Source organism: Pseudomyrmex gracilis, unplaced genomic scaffold (assembly GCF_002006095.1).
Source record: "Pseudomyrmex gracilis isolate BER0280 unplaced genomic scaffold, ASM200609v1 scaffold_100, whole genome shotgun sequence".
Lineage (NCBI taxonomy): Eukaryota > Metazoa > Arthropoda > Insecta > Hymenoptera > Formicidae > Pseudomyrmex > Pseudomyrmex gracilis.
The window spans coordinates 83,991-103,829 of NW_018020684.1; the positions used below are offsets into that span (position 1 = coordinate 83,991).

A 19,839-nucleotide genomic window follows, 5' to 3' on the forward strand; every position below is an offset into this window, starting at 1 on the left:
ATAATATTTTATAATATAATTTTATAATTTTATAATATATTATAATTTTATAATTTTATAATATATGTTAATCTTCTCACACAAAAATATACATACGCATCAACTGATCACGTTTCGCTAAATATTATTTATAGAAAGTTTTGATGCCAGATGTTGTATTCGAACGCGTGATAGAAGCAGAATGTAGAGTGATTCCCGCGCTGCCGGAAAAATGTCAACTAAAGCATGAACCCACGTGGCGAAAAGTGAAAGGTTCTACGGGAGAAGAATTTATCGTTATCAAAGAACTTAACGAAGAAAAATTGAAAACCAATCTTCAAGAACTATGTCGTTCGGGAATAAAGAGTCTCGCTGTCGCTCTAGTTCACAGCTTTGCGTTAGTATAAGTACAAATGTTTGAATCGAAGATGTTTTGTCAAAGTGACATTACTTAACTCTTTTAATTACACGCTTTTAATTATCACGATATAGATATCCGGATCACGAAATACAAATTGGAAAATTAGCGAAAGAAATCGGTTTCTTGCAAATATCTCTTTCACACGAGGTGATGCCGATGGTTAAAATTATTCCACGAAGTTTCACAACGTGCGCGGATGCTTACTTAACGCCGCACATTAAAAGCTATTTACAGGTGTGTGGTTTTACATGTGATATTACATATAAGAATTTTTGTTAAAATAAGTTTTTTTTTAGATCAATAATCGATATACTCTTTTAGACTTTCTCGTCAGAATTTCAAGATAAATTGAAAAACGTAAATGTACTGTTTATGCAAAGTGACGGCGGATTAACACCTATGAATTCGTGAGTAAACGTTATTTAAAACACTTACATCTAAGAAAGAAAAGAAATGCGTACTAATAAAACTTATTATAAACAAACTTTTTTTTATATTTTGTTGCACAATTAAAGATTCAGTGGTTCTCGTGCTATATTGTCTGGACCAGCCGGTGGTGTTGTTGGATACGCAATTACGACTTACGGGAAAGAGACGGATTTGCCAGTGATTGGATTTGATATGGGCGGTACATCGACCGATGTAAGTCGATACGCAGGAAGCTACGAACATGTTTTCGAAGGCATGACGGCGGGTATTGTTATACAAGCTCCGCAGGTATATTATTTTTTTTTTAAATAATTAAAATATAAAAAAAGTTAATTAAAGCAAAGACTTTGTTGTTTAAATCAAAAAACTTGGCTTCAAGTTGGATATCAACACAGTCGCGGCCGGAGGTGGATCGATGCTTTTCTTTGAGTCAAATCTTTTCAAAGTTGGACCTGAAAGTGCAGGAGCCGATCCCGGACCCGCATGTTACAGGAGAGGTGGCCCACTAACCGTGACAGATGCAAATCTCTTACTGGGTCGCTTGGATGTCGATTCCTTTCCCCATATATTTGGACCTGAGAGAAACAAGCCTTTGGATGTAAATATTGTGAAGAAATTGTTTGATGAACTTACTGAGAAGGTAATTTTCTATAAGATCTATACATCGATAGTTTGTGAAAATTAAATTAGATTTTATATAATATAAAAATTATTATACTATACACTAAAAGTACGCTCACATTATAATTTTGAAATTATACTATATTGTATTATATATTATTTATACGTTGTATTATGTATTGTATTATATATTATTTATATGTTGTATAGATTAATAAACATCATAAAAATATAATGACACCCATTCAAGTGGCAATGGGATTTATCAAAGTCGCAAACGAGACTATGTGTCGGCCAATACGCGCTTTGACGGAGGTACAATTAGACTTAGTATATTTGAAAATAATCCGCTCATATATACAGTTCTCTAAGTACTATAATAATTGTGCTAGTAATGAAAGAGCATTAATTTCGTAATATTTTCCAACAGGCAAAAGGTCACGATACTTCTCATCACGTTTTGGCGTGTTTCGGCGGCGCCGGAGGACAACACGCTTGCGCGATAGCCCGGACATTGGGCATCAAAACAGTATTCATTCATAAATATGCCAGTATTTTGTCCGCTTACGGTATGGTGTTGGCGGACGTTGTTGAAGAAATCCAAGAGCCAAGCGCCGAAGTTTACTGTGAAGGTAAATTTACGGTAACACAATGACTCTCGATCGCTTTGCGTGTTTTCTGAATTTTACGAGTTGATTTTGCGCATACAGAAAGCTTCGCTCTCCTGGATAATCGCATGGACGAGATGGAAACTAAAGTTCGAAAAAAACTTCGTGCCCAAGGATTCGCTGATTCTCAAATACACATCGAACCGTTTTTAAATTTACGCTACGAGGGAACCGATTGCGCATTAATGTGCAGTCCCGAATGCGAAGATATTACGAAGATAAAAGCGGGAAGCGCCACAAGACGCGGAGATTTCCTTGCTTCGTTTTTAAAGAGGTACGCTTTTTATTGTCGAAATATCTTTTTTAATTATTTATCTGTTGAATTTTTTTGTTAAATAAGGTATAAGACAGAATTTGGTTTTACCATATCAGGGCGCAAGATTTTGGTGAACGATGTGAGAATTCGAGCGGTTGGTAAAACTGACATTATGGATGATCCTGCAACCTCTCTTTCCGAAGATAAACCACAATTTGAAAAGGTACAAATAAAGCTTTTAAGTTGTTACTCCGTTTGAGTTTTAAAACTAATTGTGCGACAATTTTAGAGAGAAAAACATCTAAAAAATATAATTGTTCCAGCTCGTCAGTATATATTTTGAAGACAGTTACCGACATGACGTTGGCGTCTATAAGATGAAATCTTTATTACCTGGAAACACTGTACAAGGTCCTGCTCTTCTCATTGATAACATGAGTACAATTTTGGTGGAGCCTGATTGTACCGCGTGTGTTACTTCGCGCGGAGATGTAAAAATTACGATTGGCAAAGGTCCGATATCGCAGATCAGCACCGATCTCAACACTGTTCACCTCAGTATTTTCTCTCATCGATTTATGAGCATAGCTGAACAAATGGGCCGGTGTGTATATCAATTTCAAAAACAAGTCGAGAAAAACAAGTTCTTGAGATTTATATTAAAAATTGCGAAATAATATTTTTGTTTTGATCTTCTGAGGCAGAGTGCTTCAAAGAACCGCAATCTCTACCAATATAAAAGAACGCTTGGATTTCTCGTGCGCGATTTTTGGTCCCGACGGTGGCCTCGTTTCAAACGCACCTCATATTCCGGTGCACTTGGGTTCCATGCAGGAAACCGTGCAGTACCAAATAAAAGCGTTTCAAAACTCATTCAAGAAAGGAGACATGATTCTTTCAAATCATCCGAAAGCAGGCGGTTCTCATCTTCCGGATCTAACGGTTATCACGCCAGTATTTTACAGGTATGTAAAAAAATAATTTATATTGGGGATTTTATTTATTTGTGGTTTTTTTTTTTCTAACAAGACACTGTGTGTACATATAGATATCTACCATCGCCTGTGTTCTTCGTCGCTAGTAGAGGTCATCACGCTGATATTGGTGGTATCACGCCCGGGTCGATGCCACCGCATTCGAAATCTTTAAGTGATGTATGAGAGAATATCATTCTGAATAACCGAAGTTTAGAAATAAATCATATATAAGTAAATTTTTCAAAAGTGTATTTTTTGTGACACAGGAAGGCGCTACTTTTGAAAGTTTCTTACTAGTACAAGATGGAGTGTTCCAAGAAGAGGCACTGACGAGAGCCTTCATGGAGCCAGGCAAACTGCCAGGAAATTCGGGAACTCGAAATCTCGAGAACAACATCAGTGATCTCAAAGCTCAAATTGCGGCAAATCAAAAAGTAACGCTCATTCTTCCTTATTGCAAAATGTAATAGCTTATCTTTGCGATAATTTACGATTTATTGTATACATATCAAATATAAAACTAAAGTTTTAATGAAAATCTGATATAACGATAGTCTCGTTGTGAATATATATTAATCATATTCGTATCATTAAACTCGAAACTACACGTTCTTTGAATTCTTTTTAGGGTATAAAACTGGTAAACGAATTGATAGAATTTTATAGTCTCGAAGTGGTGCAAGCGTATATGAATCACATCCAACGCGCAGCCGAAGATGCCGTTCGAGAAATGTTCAAAAAGAAAGCGGCAGAGATCAGCAAAAATTTTACAGACACCATATATGGTTCTGACTATCTCGATGACGGAAGTTTGATTGCGCTACGAGTGAAATTCGACGCAGAGACCGGAGAAGCTGATTTCGATTTTTCGTACGTTCTGATAAAAAATGACTTTGTTAGTATCGGAATTTAACTATAATTTATTAGATAATATTGTATCGTGTTTATATTTGCAGGGGAACGAGCGAAGAAGTGTTGGGTAACTGGAACGCACCGCGTGCAATAACCATGTCCGCGATAATTTACTGTTTGAGATCTATGATCAATAAAGATATACCGCTAAATCAGGTAATAAATAATTTCCATCGAGACCGTTTTTTGCTAAGCTTTAATAATAAATTATCAAACAAGTCTCATTCTCTTTGTAGGGATGTTTGAATCCAGTGAGGGTAAAAATTCCAGCGGGATCGTTGCTCGATCCCTCAGACGGAGCGGCCGTAGTGGGCGGCAACGTTTTGACATCTCAGCGTATTGTTGACGTGATTCTACGAGCTTTCAACGTTTGCGCGGCCTCGCAAGGTTGCATGAATAACGTAACCTTCGGCAACGAAGAATGGGGCTATTACGAGACCGTTGCCGGTGGTAGCGGAGCGGTAAGATCATCATTGGAGATAACTATAAAAAAATAACAATTAAATCTTATTGAAGCTCGATAAGTTACTAAACTACGAAATATATTTACGCGCGCGGTCATACGAGCCGATCGCAGAATGTTGTGCGGAAAACTGCGTATATATATAATAATAATATATATATATATAATAATAACTGCGTATATATATATATATATATATATACGCAGTTTTCTGCACAACATCCTGCGATCGGCTTGTATGACCGTAAATATATTTCGTAGTTCATAAAAAAATAGTTGTTACTATCGTTAAAATCAATTTTAACATTTGTTTCAGGGATTCATGTGGCAAGGTAAAAGTGGCGTGCACACGCACATGACCAACACGAGAATTACCGATCCGGAAATATTAGAACTTCGTTATCCGGTTGTACTTAAAATCTTTAAAATTCGAAAAGGCAGCGGTGGTAGAGGATTGTATAGAGGTGGCGACGGCGTAGTGCGTGAAATAATGTTCAGGTTATTATAAAAACTATCTATTAAAACTTTATATATATTTACTCTTTGTAGAAGAGAGAGAGAGAATACAGTTTTTTTTCTACTGTTACTTTTATACACTTGAAGTTCTGTTGTATATTTATCTACATAGGGCTCCGGTTACATTATCCGTGTTAACCGAGCGAAGAGTAATACAACCATACGGGATGTGCGGAGGAGAAAATGGACAGTGTGGCAAGAACTATTTAGTAATAGGCGAAAAGAAGTTTTATTTAGGTCCAAAGTCGTGTACTGAGGTCAAACCACATGTGAGTAATTTTAAGCAAACTATTTTCGAAAATGAAGTTTTTTTTCAACGTACTTTTTACACTTAAAGAGACTAGGTTTTTCTGATAATTTTTGAAATACTAAAAATATTCAAAATTTACAAAAGATTTTTCTCTCTGTTCTAGCTCGATTTTATCTCGATTTTTATTTTTGCATTTCTGTGTTTTAATTATTATACTACTTATTTCCCAAACACATTATTATAAAAAATATAAATCAAAAAATTGATGAAAAAAATGATAACAAAAAAAGAATTATGATGAAAACTTGGCGTAACTCTCTGTGCACATCAATCAACGCCGGACTTTCCGTAAGATTCTTTTCGAAGTTACGGAAGCACGAAAGTCGGCGGCGACTGATGCGCTTTTTCGTGTTTACGAATATATCGCAACAGTTAGCGTCGTCAAGTCGGTGCAAATATATTATGTCAAAAAATATACCGTTATCTTTTACCTTCTTTCGTTAGTCTTCGTGTCTCTTCCCGTTTTATCTGCTCGCGTTCGCGAGAGACCTGCCATTCGTCGAAGCTCTTCATTTTAATCTTCTTTGAATATCTTTGTACCGTGTGAAACGAATTCATGGGTGGCGAGAAAATTTCTATCTTTTCTCGTATTTGAAAACCATGGGACGAGATTTTTTTTCGTTTGTGATCTTTGTAACTGAAAAATATTTCGCGCGTTGATAATTTGCGCATTTCAATAAAAGCGGATTGATGCATAATTCACTGAAAGAAAATCTCGCAAAATTGCGGACATTTTTTTTGCGTTCTCACATTTTATTGAAAACGTATAGACCGAGAGATTTCATGGACAAGATCAAACAAAAATTTCGAAAAATTTTGATAACGTTATTTTGTGGCGCGATATCACATCGAAGTTTCGATGGAATAGTTTCTGGTGGTTTGGTCGATAGTTTGGGATGCACATAGTCCCGCACGTACAAAAACTTTTAATTATATAGGGTACACCGCTTGTGTGCTCTTCATACTTGTCGCTTCTCACTGCAATTTAATAATTAGAAACTTCTAATTTAATGATATATAATAAGTTTACTTGTTGACCGAATTCTCTACATTAAGATATATCGATATAACCACACTCTATATTTATAATATTTTTATAGTGTACACAATTATATATTTATACGTATTATAATATTATAATGAAGGTTTTAATGACTTTTCCATAGGAATCGTTTTTTATGCTTACTCCGGGTGGTGGTGGTTACGGAATCGAACAGCCAAGTGAAGATTCTACCTGTAGTGAATCTACCACAACAAAAGAAAAGATATTCAAAGATTTAAAGCAAGTACGTTCCAGTGGAAGTCTGTCTCAGTACCGTCAAATTCAAGAATCTGCTTAAGAAGATTTCGTACAATAAAACATTTTGTAAATAATACATTCCGGAGTATCTTTTTCTACAAAGTTTTTACGTAGTACAATAATTGTTAAGAAATGTGTGCCACTCAAATGTATTGTTAGTATTTGTAATATTAATCATTTTATATTTTTTGCTTTACGGGAAAAAAAGTAATTTTCTTATATCTCAAAAACTTACACATAAATTGTTGTGTATAAATTGTGTAAAACAGATTATTGAAAAAATATATATTTTTATTAAGATTCATTATAGTTTTGCTAATTGCAGTTTTAATATGAGATCTGGGATCGGTCAAAGAAAACAGTTCCTCATAGAACTTTCAGGAAATTACACACGTCTTCCATATAACATATATGGAATATTGTTTTTTTTTTATGTTAAAAATATTCTACTCTAAATATTATATAAATACATAACGCGATATATACATTGATCCATCTTAAAATAGAAAATCCGATTAACATAAACTTAATAAAAATGTTTGTAAAGTAGATATTTGCAAATACAGTGTTTTTTTCTGTGAACTTTTCCGATTAAAATGTATAGCCGTGCGTTTATAATCTTCAGATTTTTGTATTATTTAACTACTTCACAACTTCCGAATCGATTGATTCCTCTCGTTCTCGAGGAATCGCCAATTCCCCAGAGGAATTAAATCTCTGCGGTTAATTTCCGCGATTTATCAGTCTGTTCGATTTGCGGCAAGTGCAAAATGGCTACCGTTTCATTTCCGGCAGCAGTAATTACTGACCGAAATGTCATCTCGTTGACCTACATAGTGATGAAATTATGATTGTGTTTCCATAAAAAAAAGATGCTGAAGGACAAGTTGCGCGCTCTCTAGAAAAAGACTTTTTTCTTATATACGCGCAAAGTTTAGTGTGTTATAAAAAAATTAATTTTGAAAATTATAAAAACTACCGCTGCAGCGCACGTACGTGAGTGAACATAAAATATTAATATATTCCTGCCGTTGTATGAGATATTTCTCGATGAGGAAATATCTTTCGCGCGACTGGCGTATATCACACAGCGATTCTGTGCAATTATTCCCGTTGTTGAATAAAAGCAATGTGAAATCCAGAGGATAGTGTCGCTCGTAAAAAGAGCGACGGAACTCATAGCCGAGAGACATCGATCGATACTTTACAACGAAATGAAAATCGGAATGGATACTTGCGAGCGGAGACAAAGCACGCGGAATGCAAAAATTTTCCGAACAAGTTTTTATGGCGCACGAAGTTGTTGCGGCAGACTACTACCGGAATCGCGCGCGGCGCTGTTCTCGAAGAGAATCGCGTCTCATCGAGATTACACCGCTTGAAACTCTTATAGCACCGCATGCTCTTTATGGGCTCGAGAGTTTCTCCTTGATTTCTCGTCGGTAGGTTGGGGCGATGTTTCCCTCTTCGCGCCGTACTCGGCTGTACGGCGGTCACAAGAGACCGTGATATTGGACGTGATGTTATTAAAGAACATGATTTTTCTATACTTTACAATTTTATCATTTTAGATCAGCTTAAAATGTACGTTGAAAATTTGATGTAATAGAACAATGATAAAGACAATTGCGTATTTTAAGAAAGTGTAAATAAATTGTATGAACGCAGAGGAGATTTATAGTATCTTTCTAATATTTTTAATTTAAGTTCGGATAATTTGAAGATACATAAAATACGTTTTCCTTTTTTTTTTAGAGAATTTTTAGAGAATTTTTTAGAGAATCAATTGTAATTTGCTTTAATTATTTTTCTCCTATACACGTATATTTGAAAAACAAAAAAGTCATTTTACATTTTACATATTTAAACAAACTGCCGTAATAAATAATTTAATATTCACAACTTATAAAATATTAGTAATTACTAAATTATTATATTTTGATGCGATAATTGTTACAATTAGTAGAATTCATAAATTATTATGTATGTTTGTAATAAACTCTACCACATATATTAGATTTTAATAGCAAAAACATATTTTATGATATCTAATTATGATACTACGATATAACCGTGTGTAAAACGTCGAAAAGTTTCGTCACGTAGCGCGCTGCGTGGCTCTGGCACAACTATGCAACTCATCAGGGCATATTGAGCACGACACGGGATGCGAAACGGGAAGAGTTTGCTTGTTTGAAACAGTCCTGACAGTCACACGTCACGTCTTGGACATCCGCTAAATTGCACGCGCGTATACATGATCTGATATACAGACGCGAACGGAAAAAAAAAAAAAGAAACTTAGAGAAAAAACGAGAATAATATACATCTATATATCGAGAAATGTGTAGAGAGAAGCAACTTGGCGTAGGAGAAAGATATTCATTTGCATTGTCTGCGAACGTTCGGTATCCCTCGAACGATGCAAATTCGTCGGTTTGTTTTGTTTATCGACAAAAGTTACGAACTTTCGCGGAAAAATACACGTACAAAATTGGCACAAAAAATTAGCACAGCAAATTTTGTTGAAAATAGAACGGCGTGTGTGTTGTGTTTCATGTGCGCCAGGATAAATAGAAACGGCGGCGAGATACGAAAATCACCCGGAATGGAAGTAGTATTGCCTCGTGAAGGCATTGTTGCAGAGCGACTTCTATATCGTCAGCTTTTTCTTCCGTTCTTTCAAAATGGTTTTGTTTTTTATTTTTCCCACTGTTTCGACACAAAATATCTCCAGCTTGGCTTTATTTTCACGAATCGATCCGCCTTTTCGATCTACCTCACCTTTTTCAACTTTTGAAAATAACAAAGTTGAAAAAGCCGAAGAGAATTGCAGACAATACAAAAAGTAATTAGCACACACGCGGCTAATTTCTGTACATTTTAAAAACAATCGAGAACTGCTGACGATTTTCAATTTTGTTTGCGTTTACATACGAAGAAACCAACTTGTATTTTTGCCAAAAGAGGTTAACGTTTCGGTGCGACTAGACTCGTTAAGATTTCTCTAAGAGGATGTCTTCTAACACGAAACTGTTTTGGTCGTTAATAAAAAATCTGAAACTACCAAGACGAAATATTAAACAAGATAATCAATGTAACGGAGATAAAAAAGACTGGAGGTTTACATTGAGAAGGTACGCGTTTGAATGGGCGGGATACAACGCGTACGGACTTTACACGCACGATGTTATAAATTACGATCATCCCGTTGTACGCGAAGCTTTGCGTCGATTACCGAAGGATGTGTTGGATGAAAGAAATTTCAGGTGAGCTTGCGGATCTTTCATAACAACAAAATTTAATATACACCTTTTAATTGTCCGCTTCTTTAAGTGATCCAAAGAGTTTTTCCGCAAACTCTCTTTGAGCGCAGAGAGAGCTTTATAGTTCCTTTTCATTCAAGATGAATATGAAGTTTTGAATATAAAGTTGCGCATGCACCGGCTAGAACGAAAGCGGTCGTCGGATGCGTCAGCGTGTTGTATAACGCTTCAAAGAAGCGCCGGGGATGCTGCTTTTATCAAATGTTAAATTTTATCAAGTGCTAAATTCGCTTAGCAGGGTCTTTAATTTAAAGACTCGGTTGCCGCGACCGCTTGTTTTTTCCACGAGCACAACTTTTTGATACGCGACGGTTTTTACGCGACGAGTCACAATCTAGTTCCAACGCGACGCCCGAGATTTTCTAAAGATTTTCACAGAAGGTGCGAATTAGTGTGTGAGAGAGAGAGAGAGAAAAAAAATTCAGCATTTTTTTGTTTTTACTTTACGAGTTCCAAGAAGTGTGTGTTTTTTTTTGCCAAGTCGATTTTTCAGTTAAGCCACTCGTATGTTTCTCGAACGAGAGCACGTAGGTAAGGTAGTGCTGGTTTTGCATGCTTTGCAGACTCATACGCGCCATGCAGCTGAATTTTCTGAAGACACGCTTGCCCAGAGAGAAGTGGGTCACGTACGAGCAGGATTTAGAGTATCGATATCTTCGCCCGTACATAGACGAGATCCATGCCGAGCAAGATGAGATATATGAGTTTGGCGGCTATAATTACAAAGATAGCGATTGGCCGGCCGGTGAAGTGAAATAAGAGATCCGATGTATATATACGCGTGTTGTAACGAATGTTGCATGGTAATAAAAACACAAACATGAAAAATTTCAAATTAATAAAGAAGAATAAGATACTTCGAGGCTCGTAAGGATTTAAACTAATGAATGACTTAAATTCGGGTTGAGTGAGCCGAAAAAAATTATTTCGTTAAATATACACCGAAAAAATTGTATTCTCGTTTTGAGGAGAGTATCCTACTTACTTTAAGTATATTTTATACTAAAATAGGCGCCAAGAAGAGTTTCTTATTTTAAGAGGAAAATCCTCTAAATAGTAATATTGATAAGAATATATACTGATTAGAATATAAAAAAAGCCTCTATAGAAAAAAATATATATCTCACTATCGAAAAAGACTATATTCTCAAATTAAGAATATATTCTTAAATAAAGAATATATTCTTAATTTCAGAAGAATATCATCTAAACTCTTTAAGAAGATTTTTTAAGTATAAAATCTTCTACTTACAAGAATATAATTTTTTCGGTGTATGTGTATGCATATATGTATATATATATATATTTAAGCACATTCTCTGCCAACATCCTGCAAACGGCTCACACAACCCGAATTTAAGTCATTCATGAGAAATTTCATTAAATATTAAAAATTCACGAGATTAAATGTAATTGTCGAATTAAAGTGTATTTTACTTTATTTTTTTTCTTACGTACGAAATAGAATAGTGAGCCAGCGATGAAATAAATGCACAGGAAAAAAAAAGTATAAAGTTGAAAATTCTTTAATTTGATAAATCGTATCTGGATATTTGGAATATGCGATTTACAGTCCGACAAATTTGTATAGCGTATCGTATATAGCGCATTGATCCTCAATTCGCATTCGCGTATTACAATGAGAAACGTATAATTCGTGGATTTGTTTGCGCGGAGTTTACGATGAATGGCGGAAAAGCGTGACTTCGCTTTGCAAAGCAAAATAAATTGTTGTACGTCATCACGTGTATACTTGGCAGCTACTGATTTTCGAACTTCGAGACGAGATTTATTTTTGCAAAATTCCGTATCTTAACAAACAGCGGCAAACAATACACAATTTGTTTTACTTGAAAACAATTCGAAGCAGTTCAATTTTACTTAATATTAATATAATTTTATTTACATGTTGATCCTATCTACACGTTTTTCTCCGCCTTTTATCTAACTAAATAAATCTATAAAGTATAAAAAGATACTTTGTGTTTATTTTATTTTTAACAAAAAATATTCTCTCACGGTACGTCGATCATCGCGACAAACTTCTCTCATTTCTGGTCGACAGAAGTTTCTCAAGTTTGCGTAATTTTTTTTTTTCGCTAGTACGAAAGTGGAAGTCAGTCTTCTGATGTCTTGGGCTATTTAATGTTCGATCGAGAGAGTTGGCAAATTTCCTGGTTGTTTCAACGGCTGTGACAGTACGGCGTTGCGTTTTAGGTTTTCTCACGAAGAGCTTCGAGTTAATCGCGGTAACGCACGACTGACGTCGACTTTAAGAGTTAAAGCGGAGTCGTAAAAAGTTAGGCCGCGGTGGCACCCGCACTCTTATCGCGAGTTAACCGATACTTGGTAAGCTCGCGTTCTGAATTCTTTATGATCTCGCGAGCCTCGCGGAAATGCGGGTCGAATAAGAACGCGGAAAACGCGTTTACGCCTGCCAAGATATCGTATTCACCGTACGAGCGGCGAGTTTTTTCTTACAAAAACGAGACAATACGTGTACCAGAATAAGTATACTTTTTTTTATTTTTTGCACAGACTTCGCACATTTAAATTATACAAGCACATACGTACAAAGAAAATAACTGTTAAATTCTACAATTTTATTTTTGACATTTCTTGACCGAAGCGTTGAATTAAGCAAGTATATAAGCAAATTTGAAAAAAAAAAAAAAATAAGACTGAAGTAATACCTGTGTGTGAATCTTTTTATAATGAAAATATTATAAATCTACTAAAAAGTTCGCTGGAAGATTTTTTAAATTAGTCTTAGGATTATCGCCTTGAAAATAAAGTTTTCGAAATAAAGTACCGTTCTCTCTTTGCATTTTCTCGCCTCTTCCTTTCTCTTCTCTCTGCCAGCGTAAGATCGAGCGAGTATGAGTAATTTTCTAGAGTACCGGGCGGAAGGATTTGCGCGCTTATTCAGCCAGAAACAACGCTGAACGATGTTAATTCCCGGTTCCCTCTCGGACATTTAATACGCGCGCGAAGCGCTTTCAACGACCGGAACACTACACTAAGACATTTCGAGAGAAAGAGATCAAGAGCGAAGGAGAAAGAGGGAAAGAGAAAAAGCGCACAGTGCGCTCATTCGATAACTCGATAGATCTAACGACGACACCTTAGATAATGACTGACGGTATTCGCTTCAATTGCGTCCGCTTCATTTAATTTGCCGCTTTGTCCGGCTCGTGTCAATGGTGAATCGTGTTGAATTAAGAAGGTTATCAATTTTCTCTCTCTCTTTCTCTCTCTTTCTTTTAATTATCTATCTCTTTTTCTCTATCTCTAGAATATTTTAAAACTAAGTAAACTTAGAAAAATATAAAAGTAAAAAGACAGGTCTGATGAATCTTAGAAAATATTAAAAGATCATAAAAAAAGTTGCTCTTATCTTGTCTAAAAAAATGATCTATACACTAATTAGCAAAAAGAATTGAAAACAAAAGAGTTTTTGCACAAAAATCAAACATTAAAATACCAAATGAATAACAAAACTATAAATTCTTTACTGACTAATTTTTTTTCAATGCAATTTATTTTTTAATAGAATTTTAACTTACCTCGGAATTATACGAAGATATACGAGACTACTAAGAGTTATAAAGTTGCTCTAAATCGAAATAATATGATCTCTCCTTCAAAACTTCAATTACTTTTCTTTATTTTGTACAAACAATATAAAAACCGGAAAATTTATGTTGCGATAATAAACAAAGTAACGACTAACATATCTAATTTTTTGTCTTAATATATATATATAAGTAATGACAAATTAATTATTAATATAATTGTTTCTTTCAATGCTTTCCTGCTTCCTCGTTGGTGACTTTATGAGTTTATATACACTGACGGATATGAATAGAGCGCACGAGAAGAGCTTCGTGAGAATCTGCAACAGGCGTTTTATTGCAAAGCGTATAGTTGCGGTTTCTGAACCAACCTGCTCTTGCACCAAGTGCTCGAATTACTTTTAGCGTTCACACGAGAAAATACAAGCTTTCTCGATGGCTCTGGTTGGCGTTTCGTTGAGGTTGCACGATGACGAAGTTTCGCAGACAACGTGCGAGGTGTTTAATTTGTATAAATAGAACTAAAGAGAATGAAAACTCTTGAGAGATACGAAATTGCAAGGACAAATAAATGGCTTGCAGTAAAATTCATCGGCTTTGTCAAATTCCTTTAATTTAATTACAAGCAAGTAAAATTGCCAACTGTTGTGTTTCTGCAAACTATATAGAATTCAGCTACCAGGTTAACATTTAACTAATGGCGTTAATATTGCAAAGGAACGTCAGTGCAATTTGATACAACAATTGTTGCACTGAAAAAATTGTATTCTTGTTTTAAGGAGATATCCCACTTACATTAAGTATATTTTATACTAAAATAGGCGCCAAGAAGAGTTTCTTATTTTAAGAGGAAAATCCTCTAAATAGTAATATTGATAAGAATATATACTGATTAGAATATAAAAAGCCTCTAAAGAAAAACATATATATCTCACTATCGAAAAAGACTATATTTTTAAATTAAGAATATATTCTTAATTTCAGAAGAATATCATCTAAAATCTTTAAGAAGATTTTTTAAGTATAAAATCTTCTACTTACAAGAATATAATTTTTTCGGTGTGCCCGTAGTTATCATTCACTTCCATCTTTCGTCAATGACGATGCAAATAAAATTTCGACAAATCATACAATATGGAGAAACGCGATACTCGCCATTATCATAATGTTTTATGTATATTATTGTTGAAACAAACTTTGTACATTACATAATTTTAGATTATTATATATATATATATATATATATAAAATAGTTCTGTTTAGTTTCATGTACAATGTTTTTATTTGTAAATTTTATGTTTTCTTAAAACTACATGTACTTAATTAGTTTTTACTTAATTTCGAGAACAAAGTCTTTTCATTTAATTTTTAAGTAACTACGAAAAATGTTGTAAAGAAGATTATAATTATGAAGATCACGTTTTGAGAACATTTAAGGAATCAAAATGTTATCAAATTTGATAACAACTTGAGATTTATCGAGCGTCGAATTTCAGGTGCTTGCAGCGGCTGACAGATAAAAATATCTCGATTGAGATCAAACGACTTTTCGATAACACGTTGACGGTTGGAAACATTGCGGGTAATCTGATAGATTCTGATATTATATCGAAATGGTGTACACCAAATCTCTTTGAGCGTGACCACAGACGAAGGTTTGGTACACCATAATGTGATCTGAAACTTTGAGACATATATATCGATTGGATTGCTATGCGCCGCATAATGGTAAATGCAACAGTTCTGGCGTTGATGTTCCAATACCGCGGTGCACTTGTTGTGTGTGTATTATATATATTCTAGCAATTGAAATAAACTTTTACCACACATCTCTCTCACACATATGCAATTTATTTATTAAAATAAACCGGCAAAGTTTTTAATAAAATCTACTTTTCCAAGGTCATTACGCAACGAAAAATTATATACGGATATATAGTGTGAAATTAGATTTCTGATGTGTGCAACTACTTGGAAATTTTCACGTAACACAGCTTCGTGCTTTTAAACTCACATACACATAAGCAACGAATATTTTTCTCGCGCCACATGTAAAGAGAACGTTTTCCAACAATGCTCTTTAGTTACCGGGTTTTAGAGCAGTTCTTTAATGCTACAAAAAAATTGCACTTTTACTGGCACACCACTAAACACACGGCGAGAAAGTGCAGAACTAAACTGAATTTTCTCTCTCTCTCTCTCTCTTGTTTCTTTTGCCATACTCCGAATTAAGGTTTCTAGAATATTAGACCCGTACGTTTAATTCTATACGTACCCGTATGTTCGGTTGCGCGTAATGACTCTTGCTCACAGAACGCGGCGTCAATCAACGCGTCTTATATTTTCGTACCTTGTTCCAAACTGTTTTTTTTTTCTGTTTTTGCGCTTCAAATCAAGCGATGATAGTACAAACGTAAAAAAGTTTTTCTCGCGTATTTTTTATTATTAACTTTTATTGGATTTGATACAACGAACATATATATATATATGTACTTAAACATCGAAAGGGAATATAAACTGCCTTTTTATCGTCGTCGTAAGTTTACGCCATCTCGAAGAAAAGAAAGTTAAATGACGGGAATAACTTCGTGTTATATATTTTTGCTCACAGTTATTTACTATTTTCGATCTCATAGTTTTGAAGCAGTTTTCAAACTTCGACTAAAGCAAGAACAGCTTACTCGACGCGTCTCCCTTTGCGCGTTTGCAAGCACCGTTCAAATTCCGCTGTCAATTTGGCGTGTGTGTTCGTCCAATAAAGTGACGAGCGTCTTCACGTATAGAATCTGAGAATGTTACGAAGTAAGACGGTAGTGTCGAAGACGACGCTATTGTTCGCGCGATGTGCTGTCCAAGTCTCGTCTGTGCATTGTCAAACTTTGCCGGAAGGACAAGCGCGCTTGTCGAAATATGAGCTTCGCTCAAACTATTGAGGGGCTATAAAGACGTGACGAACACAAATTGTATTATTGTAGAACTTTTGTCCGTGCTTGCGCGCCGGCCTTGCTTCCAGCTTCCGAGCGGAACGTAAAGAAAGGACGTTGGCCAAACGCGCGTCTCTATACGTTCTTGCCCGATACCGACGTGTGTACATACATACAGATAGCAAGATTCAAAAGAAAAGTCGCGAGTTTGTTTCTTTTTCCTGTTCGCTCCGATCTTTATGACAAAGGTATCTATTCCGTAAAGATTTTTCTCTGCTGATTTGTGAAATCTGATAAAAAAATTACCACCACGCGCGTACAAATAAAGAGACTGAAATTATGCAATTGTGCAATGAAAAAAAGTGTTACACGCTTGCTTGTCCTTTGTCTTAGGACACGAGGACAAGGCTGCTCGAGGATAAATAATTTTTTGAGAAAACAAATTCATTTTCTACGCGTCGCCTGTAAATATCGATCGAAAAAATCGAGAGATTCAAACGATTCGCGTTCTGAGCGAGACGTAAAGCTCGCAAAACGTAGTAAAAGTATTTGCAACCGTTTGAATCTATTTCGCTTCATTTTCCGACAGACTTTCGGTAATCCATAAGTTGATCACGAAGTCGGATAATTGGATAAAGCTACTCGCTCAAGTAAAGTTTTCCAATGGATATTGGAAATCATATGCGTCTCTCGCACACAATTTCGAAAGCGAGACACATATATTGTACGTAAAACACATTCACGTGTGCGCACAGACACGTACATACATAAACGATCGTAATGGTAAAATCGTGCACATTTGCACAGTCGAGCTAATTACGATTATCACAGAGCGCAACACAACACTTTGGATCTTAATGCACAGAGAATTGCGAACAAATGAGCAAATGTGGAAATGGCATTTTGGGATTAACGGTAATTTTTCACGCGCAAGTACGTTCACACAAATGTCGTTGTATAATAATTTTGCAAAGAAGATTATAATATAAAGCCTCGCACCGGCAATCGAACAAAGTGATTTTGTTTCATTTATTCTAATTTTATCAAGCAAAAAATTTGTTGTAACTCTTTGCTCTCTCTCTCTCTCTCTCTATACTTGAAAACAATTAATTCAAATACTTTAAATGTATCTAATATATAATTTAATTGTGTGGTAATAAGCATTTCTAATTTCCAAATATGCGAATGTGTTTGTTTCACGTTATTATCAAAGTTGTAAATAATTTACTGTTAAATAAACATAATGGTTTCAAATGTTACAAAATTATGTCGTGCGACGCATCCCATTGCAACTTTACGCGTAAACTTTCTGAAAGTCCGCATCGGCGGACTGTGTGTGTAAATATTAATAATTATATAGTACTGTCAATGCACTGTGTGATAATTTACTTCCTTTCAACATTTATTACTATTTGTTTTATTAATATTTGTAATATACTTTTATAAAACAAATTCGTCTTTTGTGCGAGCGAATAATGAGAGCATAAACGACAGAATAGAGTTTAAAGCTCGCAATATGTTAGTTTTTGTTAGTTTGAATTTTCGTATATGATGCGCAAAAATATTTTATCTTAAATAAAATTTCCCTCGGTGCTCTCATTACACAGAAGAGAGAGTGCCAGACATGTTTTATTAAAATCCAGGAAGTCTCGAACTCAGGAAGAGGGGAAGCGGCAAAGAGAGGGAATGTGCACAGGACTGCACATCTGCAAATTCTCGGCGGTGTGAAAAGATTTTAATTAAATGCAATTTTGGTAAAGGAATATTCAAAGTTTTCCGTCGCAAGGGAGGAGGGTCTCTGTCGCAAGCATGTGCCGAGCCAAATTAATTCCTTCCATATCGTTAGGCGTGTTTTTTTTTTACGAGAGTGATAACAAACAACAACGCGTGAGATACGTATGTTATTTACTTATTGTTTCTCTTGGGAGATTGAAATGCTTTCTGCGCGAGCTAGTTTTTGCGTATATTAAAGCACAATCTGATTAGAGATTTTTTTATCAAGTTCTATAATTGAAAATATTAACGCGTTCAAATGATCGCGCCGTCCCTTTTGCGGTCGATTTTCATTACACATTGGATCTAACAACCGTAAATTGTTTTCATCGAGAGACAGTAATCTTTTTGTCCTCAATAAAAATTTCTTTTTTTACCACACAATTACAATCTCTTACAAAACTAATTAAATCATATTACTTATAATTATACCGAGCACATGTAATATACGTGGTGTAATTAAGCTGGTTAATCGCTTAAAGAGTTAAATGAATATTTAACCAAAGGTAACCGAGGAGAGAGACAGTGATGAAACGATATTCGCCACAAAGCAAACTTCGCAAAGTTAATATAATATAGCGCGGCTCTCATGTTAGTATATCGATTTAATTCGAACATGTTGCAAACTTGATTCAGGGTTTAATAGAAGAGACATTGCCACAAATTTTCAGAGATAACTTGCAACTTCTCTCTATAATCCTCGTCCGAAGGCGCGTGTAAGCGCTTCAAAACCCTTGGTTTACACACAGATTAAAGATCCTAATAAGATGTTTATCCTTGATGAGATGTGCTTACGTTGTGCAAAATACGTGAGCGCGTGCAAAAGGAAACTCTTGTGAGCGTTCCGAAACTCGAAATCACATTCGTTGAGCGAAATATTTGGCCGCGAGCGAGACGAACCCAAACATTGACGGTATGTTTCCGATTCTATCCAAACTTCTCTCGCCGGTTATCTTGGCTAATCGATTTAACACCAAAACCTCTTTATCGCGCTTTTGATCGCGGAGATCAACTTTGCCGACAACGGAAGCTTTTACGAGCGTTTTTATGGATTTAAGGTTGAACTTGATTTCCGGCTCGCGCTACTCCGCTGCAAGAAGCTCGAGGATTTTCGGAAGAACGTAAAAAGATTTGTTTTTGCTCCTTGCAAACTTTCGTAAGATAAAATTTCAATTCTTCCGCAAAAAACTCTCTCTCACACACACACACACACGTTTATGTTGTGATGATGGTTTTATTTTACTAAAGACGTTTCAAATCTTTTCTATGACAAACTAAATATATTTCGCTATATAATATCTATTGATATGTAGTGTAAACAAAAGTAAAATTGTTATTTAATCAATTGTATTGTCAATGAATTTTTTTTAAATCAAATTTACTTCAATT

General features: G+C 35.2%; 2 protein-coding genes across 2 annotated transcripts in view; both read left to right on the forward strand.

Moving 5' to 3' along the window:
* LOC109855855 (5-oxoprolinase) overlaps positions 1–7,156 on the forward strand; it is an 8,654-nt gene extending 1,498 nt beyond the window's left edge. Inside the window, exons 4-22 of the mRNA XM_020430517.1 lie at positions 135–376; positions 472–634; positions 722–807; positions 916–1,117; positions 1,209–1,469; positions 1,661–1,765; positions 1,881–2,082; positions 2,161–2,392; positions 2,459–2,597; positions 2,698–2,978; positions 3,079–3,339; positions 3,423–3,528; positions 3,618–3,785; positions 3,980–4,221; positions 4,308–4,419; positions 4,500–4,724; positions 5,043–5,224; positions 5,355–5,511; positions 6,719–7,156. Coding sequence (XP_020286106.1) covers positions 135–376; positions 472–634; positions 722–807; positions 916–1,117; positions 1,209–1,469; positions 1,661–1,765; positions 1,881–2,082; positions 2,161–2,392; positions 2,459–2,597; positions 2,698–2,978; positions 3,079–3,339; positions 3,423–3,528; positions 3,618–3,785; positions 3,980–4,221; positions 4,308–4,419; positions 4,500–4,724; positions 5,043–5,224; positions 5,355–5,511; positions 6,719–6,892 — 3,540 coding nt within the window. The 3' untranslated portion in view covers positions 6,893–7,156. The remainder of the gene's footprint in view (positions 1–134; positions 377–471; positions 635–721; positions 808–915; positions 1,118–1,208; positions 1,470–1,660; positions 1,766–1,880; positions 2,083–2,160; positions 2,393–2,458; positions 2,598–2,697; positions 2,979–3,078; positions 3,340–3,422; positions 3,529–3,617; positions 3,786–3,979; positions 4,222–4,307; positions 4,420–4,499; positions 4,725–5,042; positions 5,225–5,354; positions 5,512–6,718) is intronic.
* Positions 7,157–9,796: 2,640 nt separating this feature from the next.
* LOC109855854 (cytochrome b-c1 complex subunit 7-like) lies at positions 9,797–11,085 on the forward strand. Its single transcript, XM_020430516.1, has 2 exons — positions 9,797–10,121; positions 10,742–11,085. Exons 1-2 carry the CDS (start codon positions 9,868–9,870, stop codon positions 10,935–10,937), a joined length of 450 nt encoding a protein of 149 aa, XP_020286105.1. The 5' UTR covers positions 9,797–9,867; the 3' UTR covers positions 10,938–11,085.
* The last annotated feature ends 8,754 nt before the right edge of the window (positions 11,086–19,839 follow it).

Coding starts and splice junctions, on each gene's coding strand:
- LOC109855854 (XM_020430516.1), top strand. CDS start 9,868: ATGTCTTCTAACACGAAACTGTTTTGGTCGTTAATAAAAAATCTGAAA. Junction 10,122..10,741: donor TTGGATGAAAGAAATTTCAG/GTGAGCTTGCGG, acceptor CATGCTTTGCAG/ACTCATACGCGCCATGCAGC.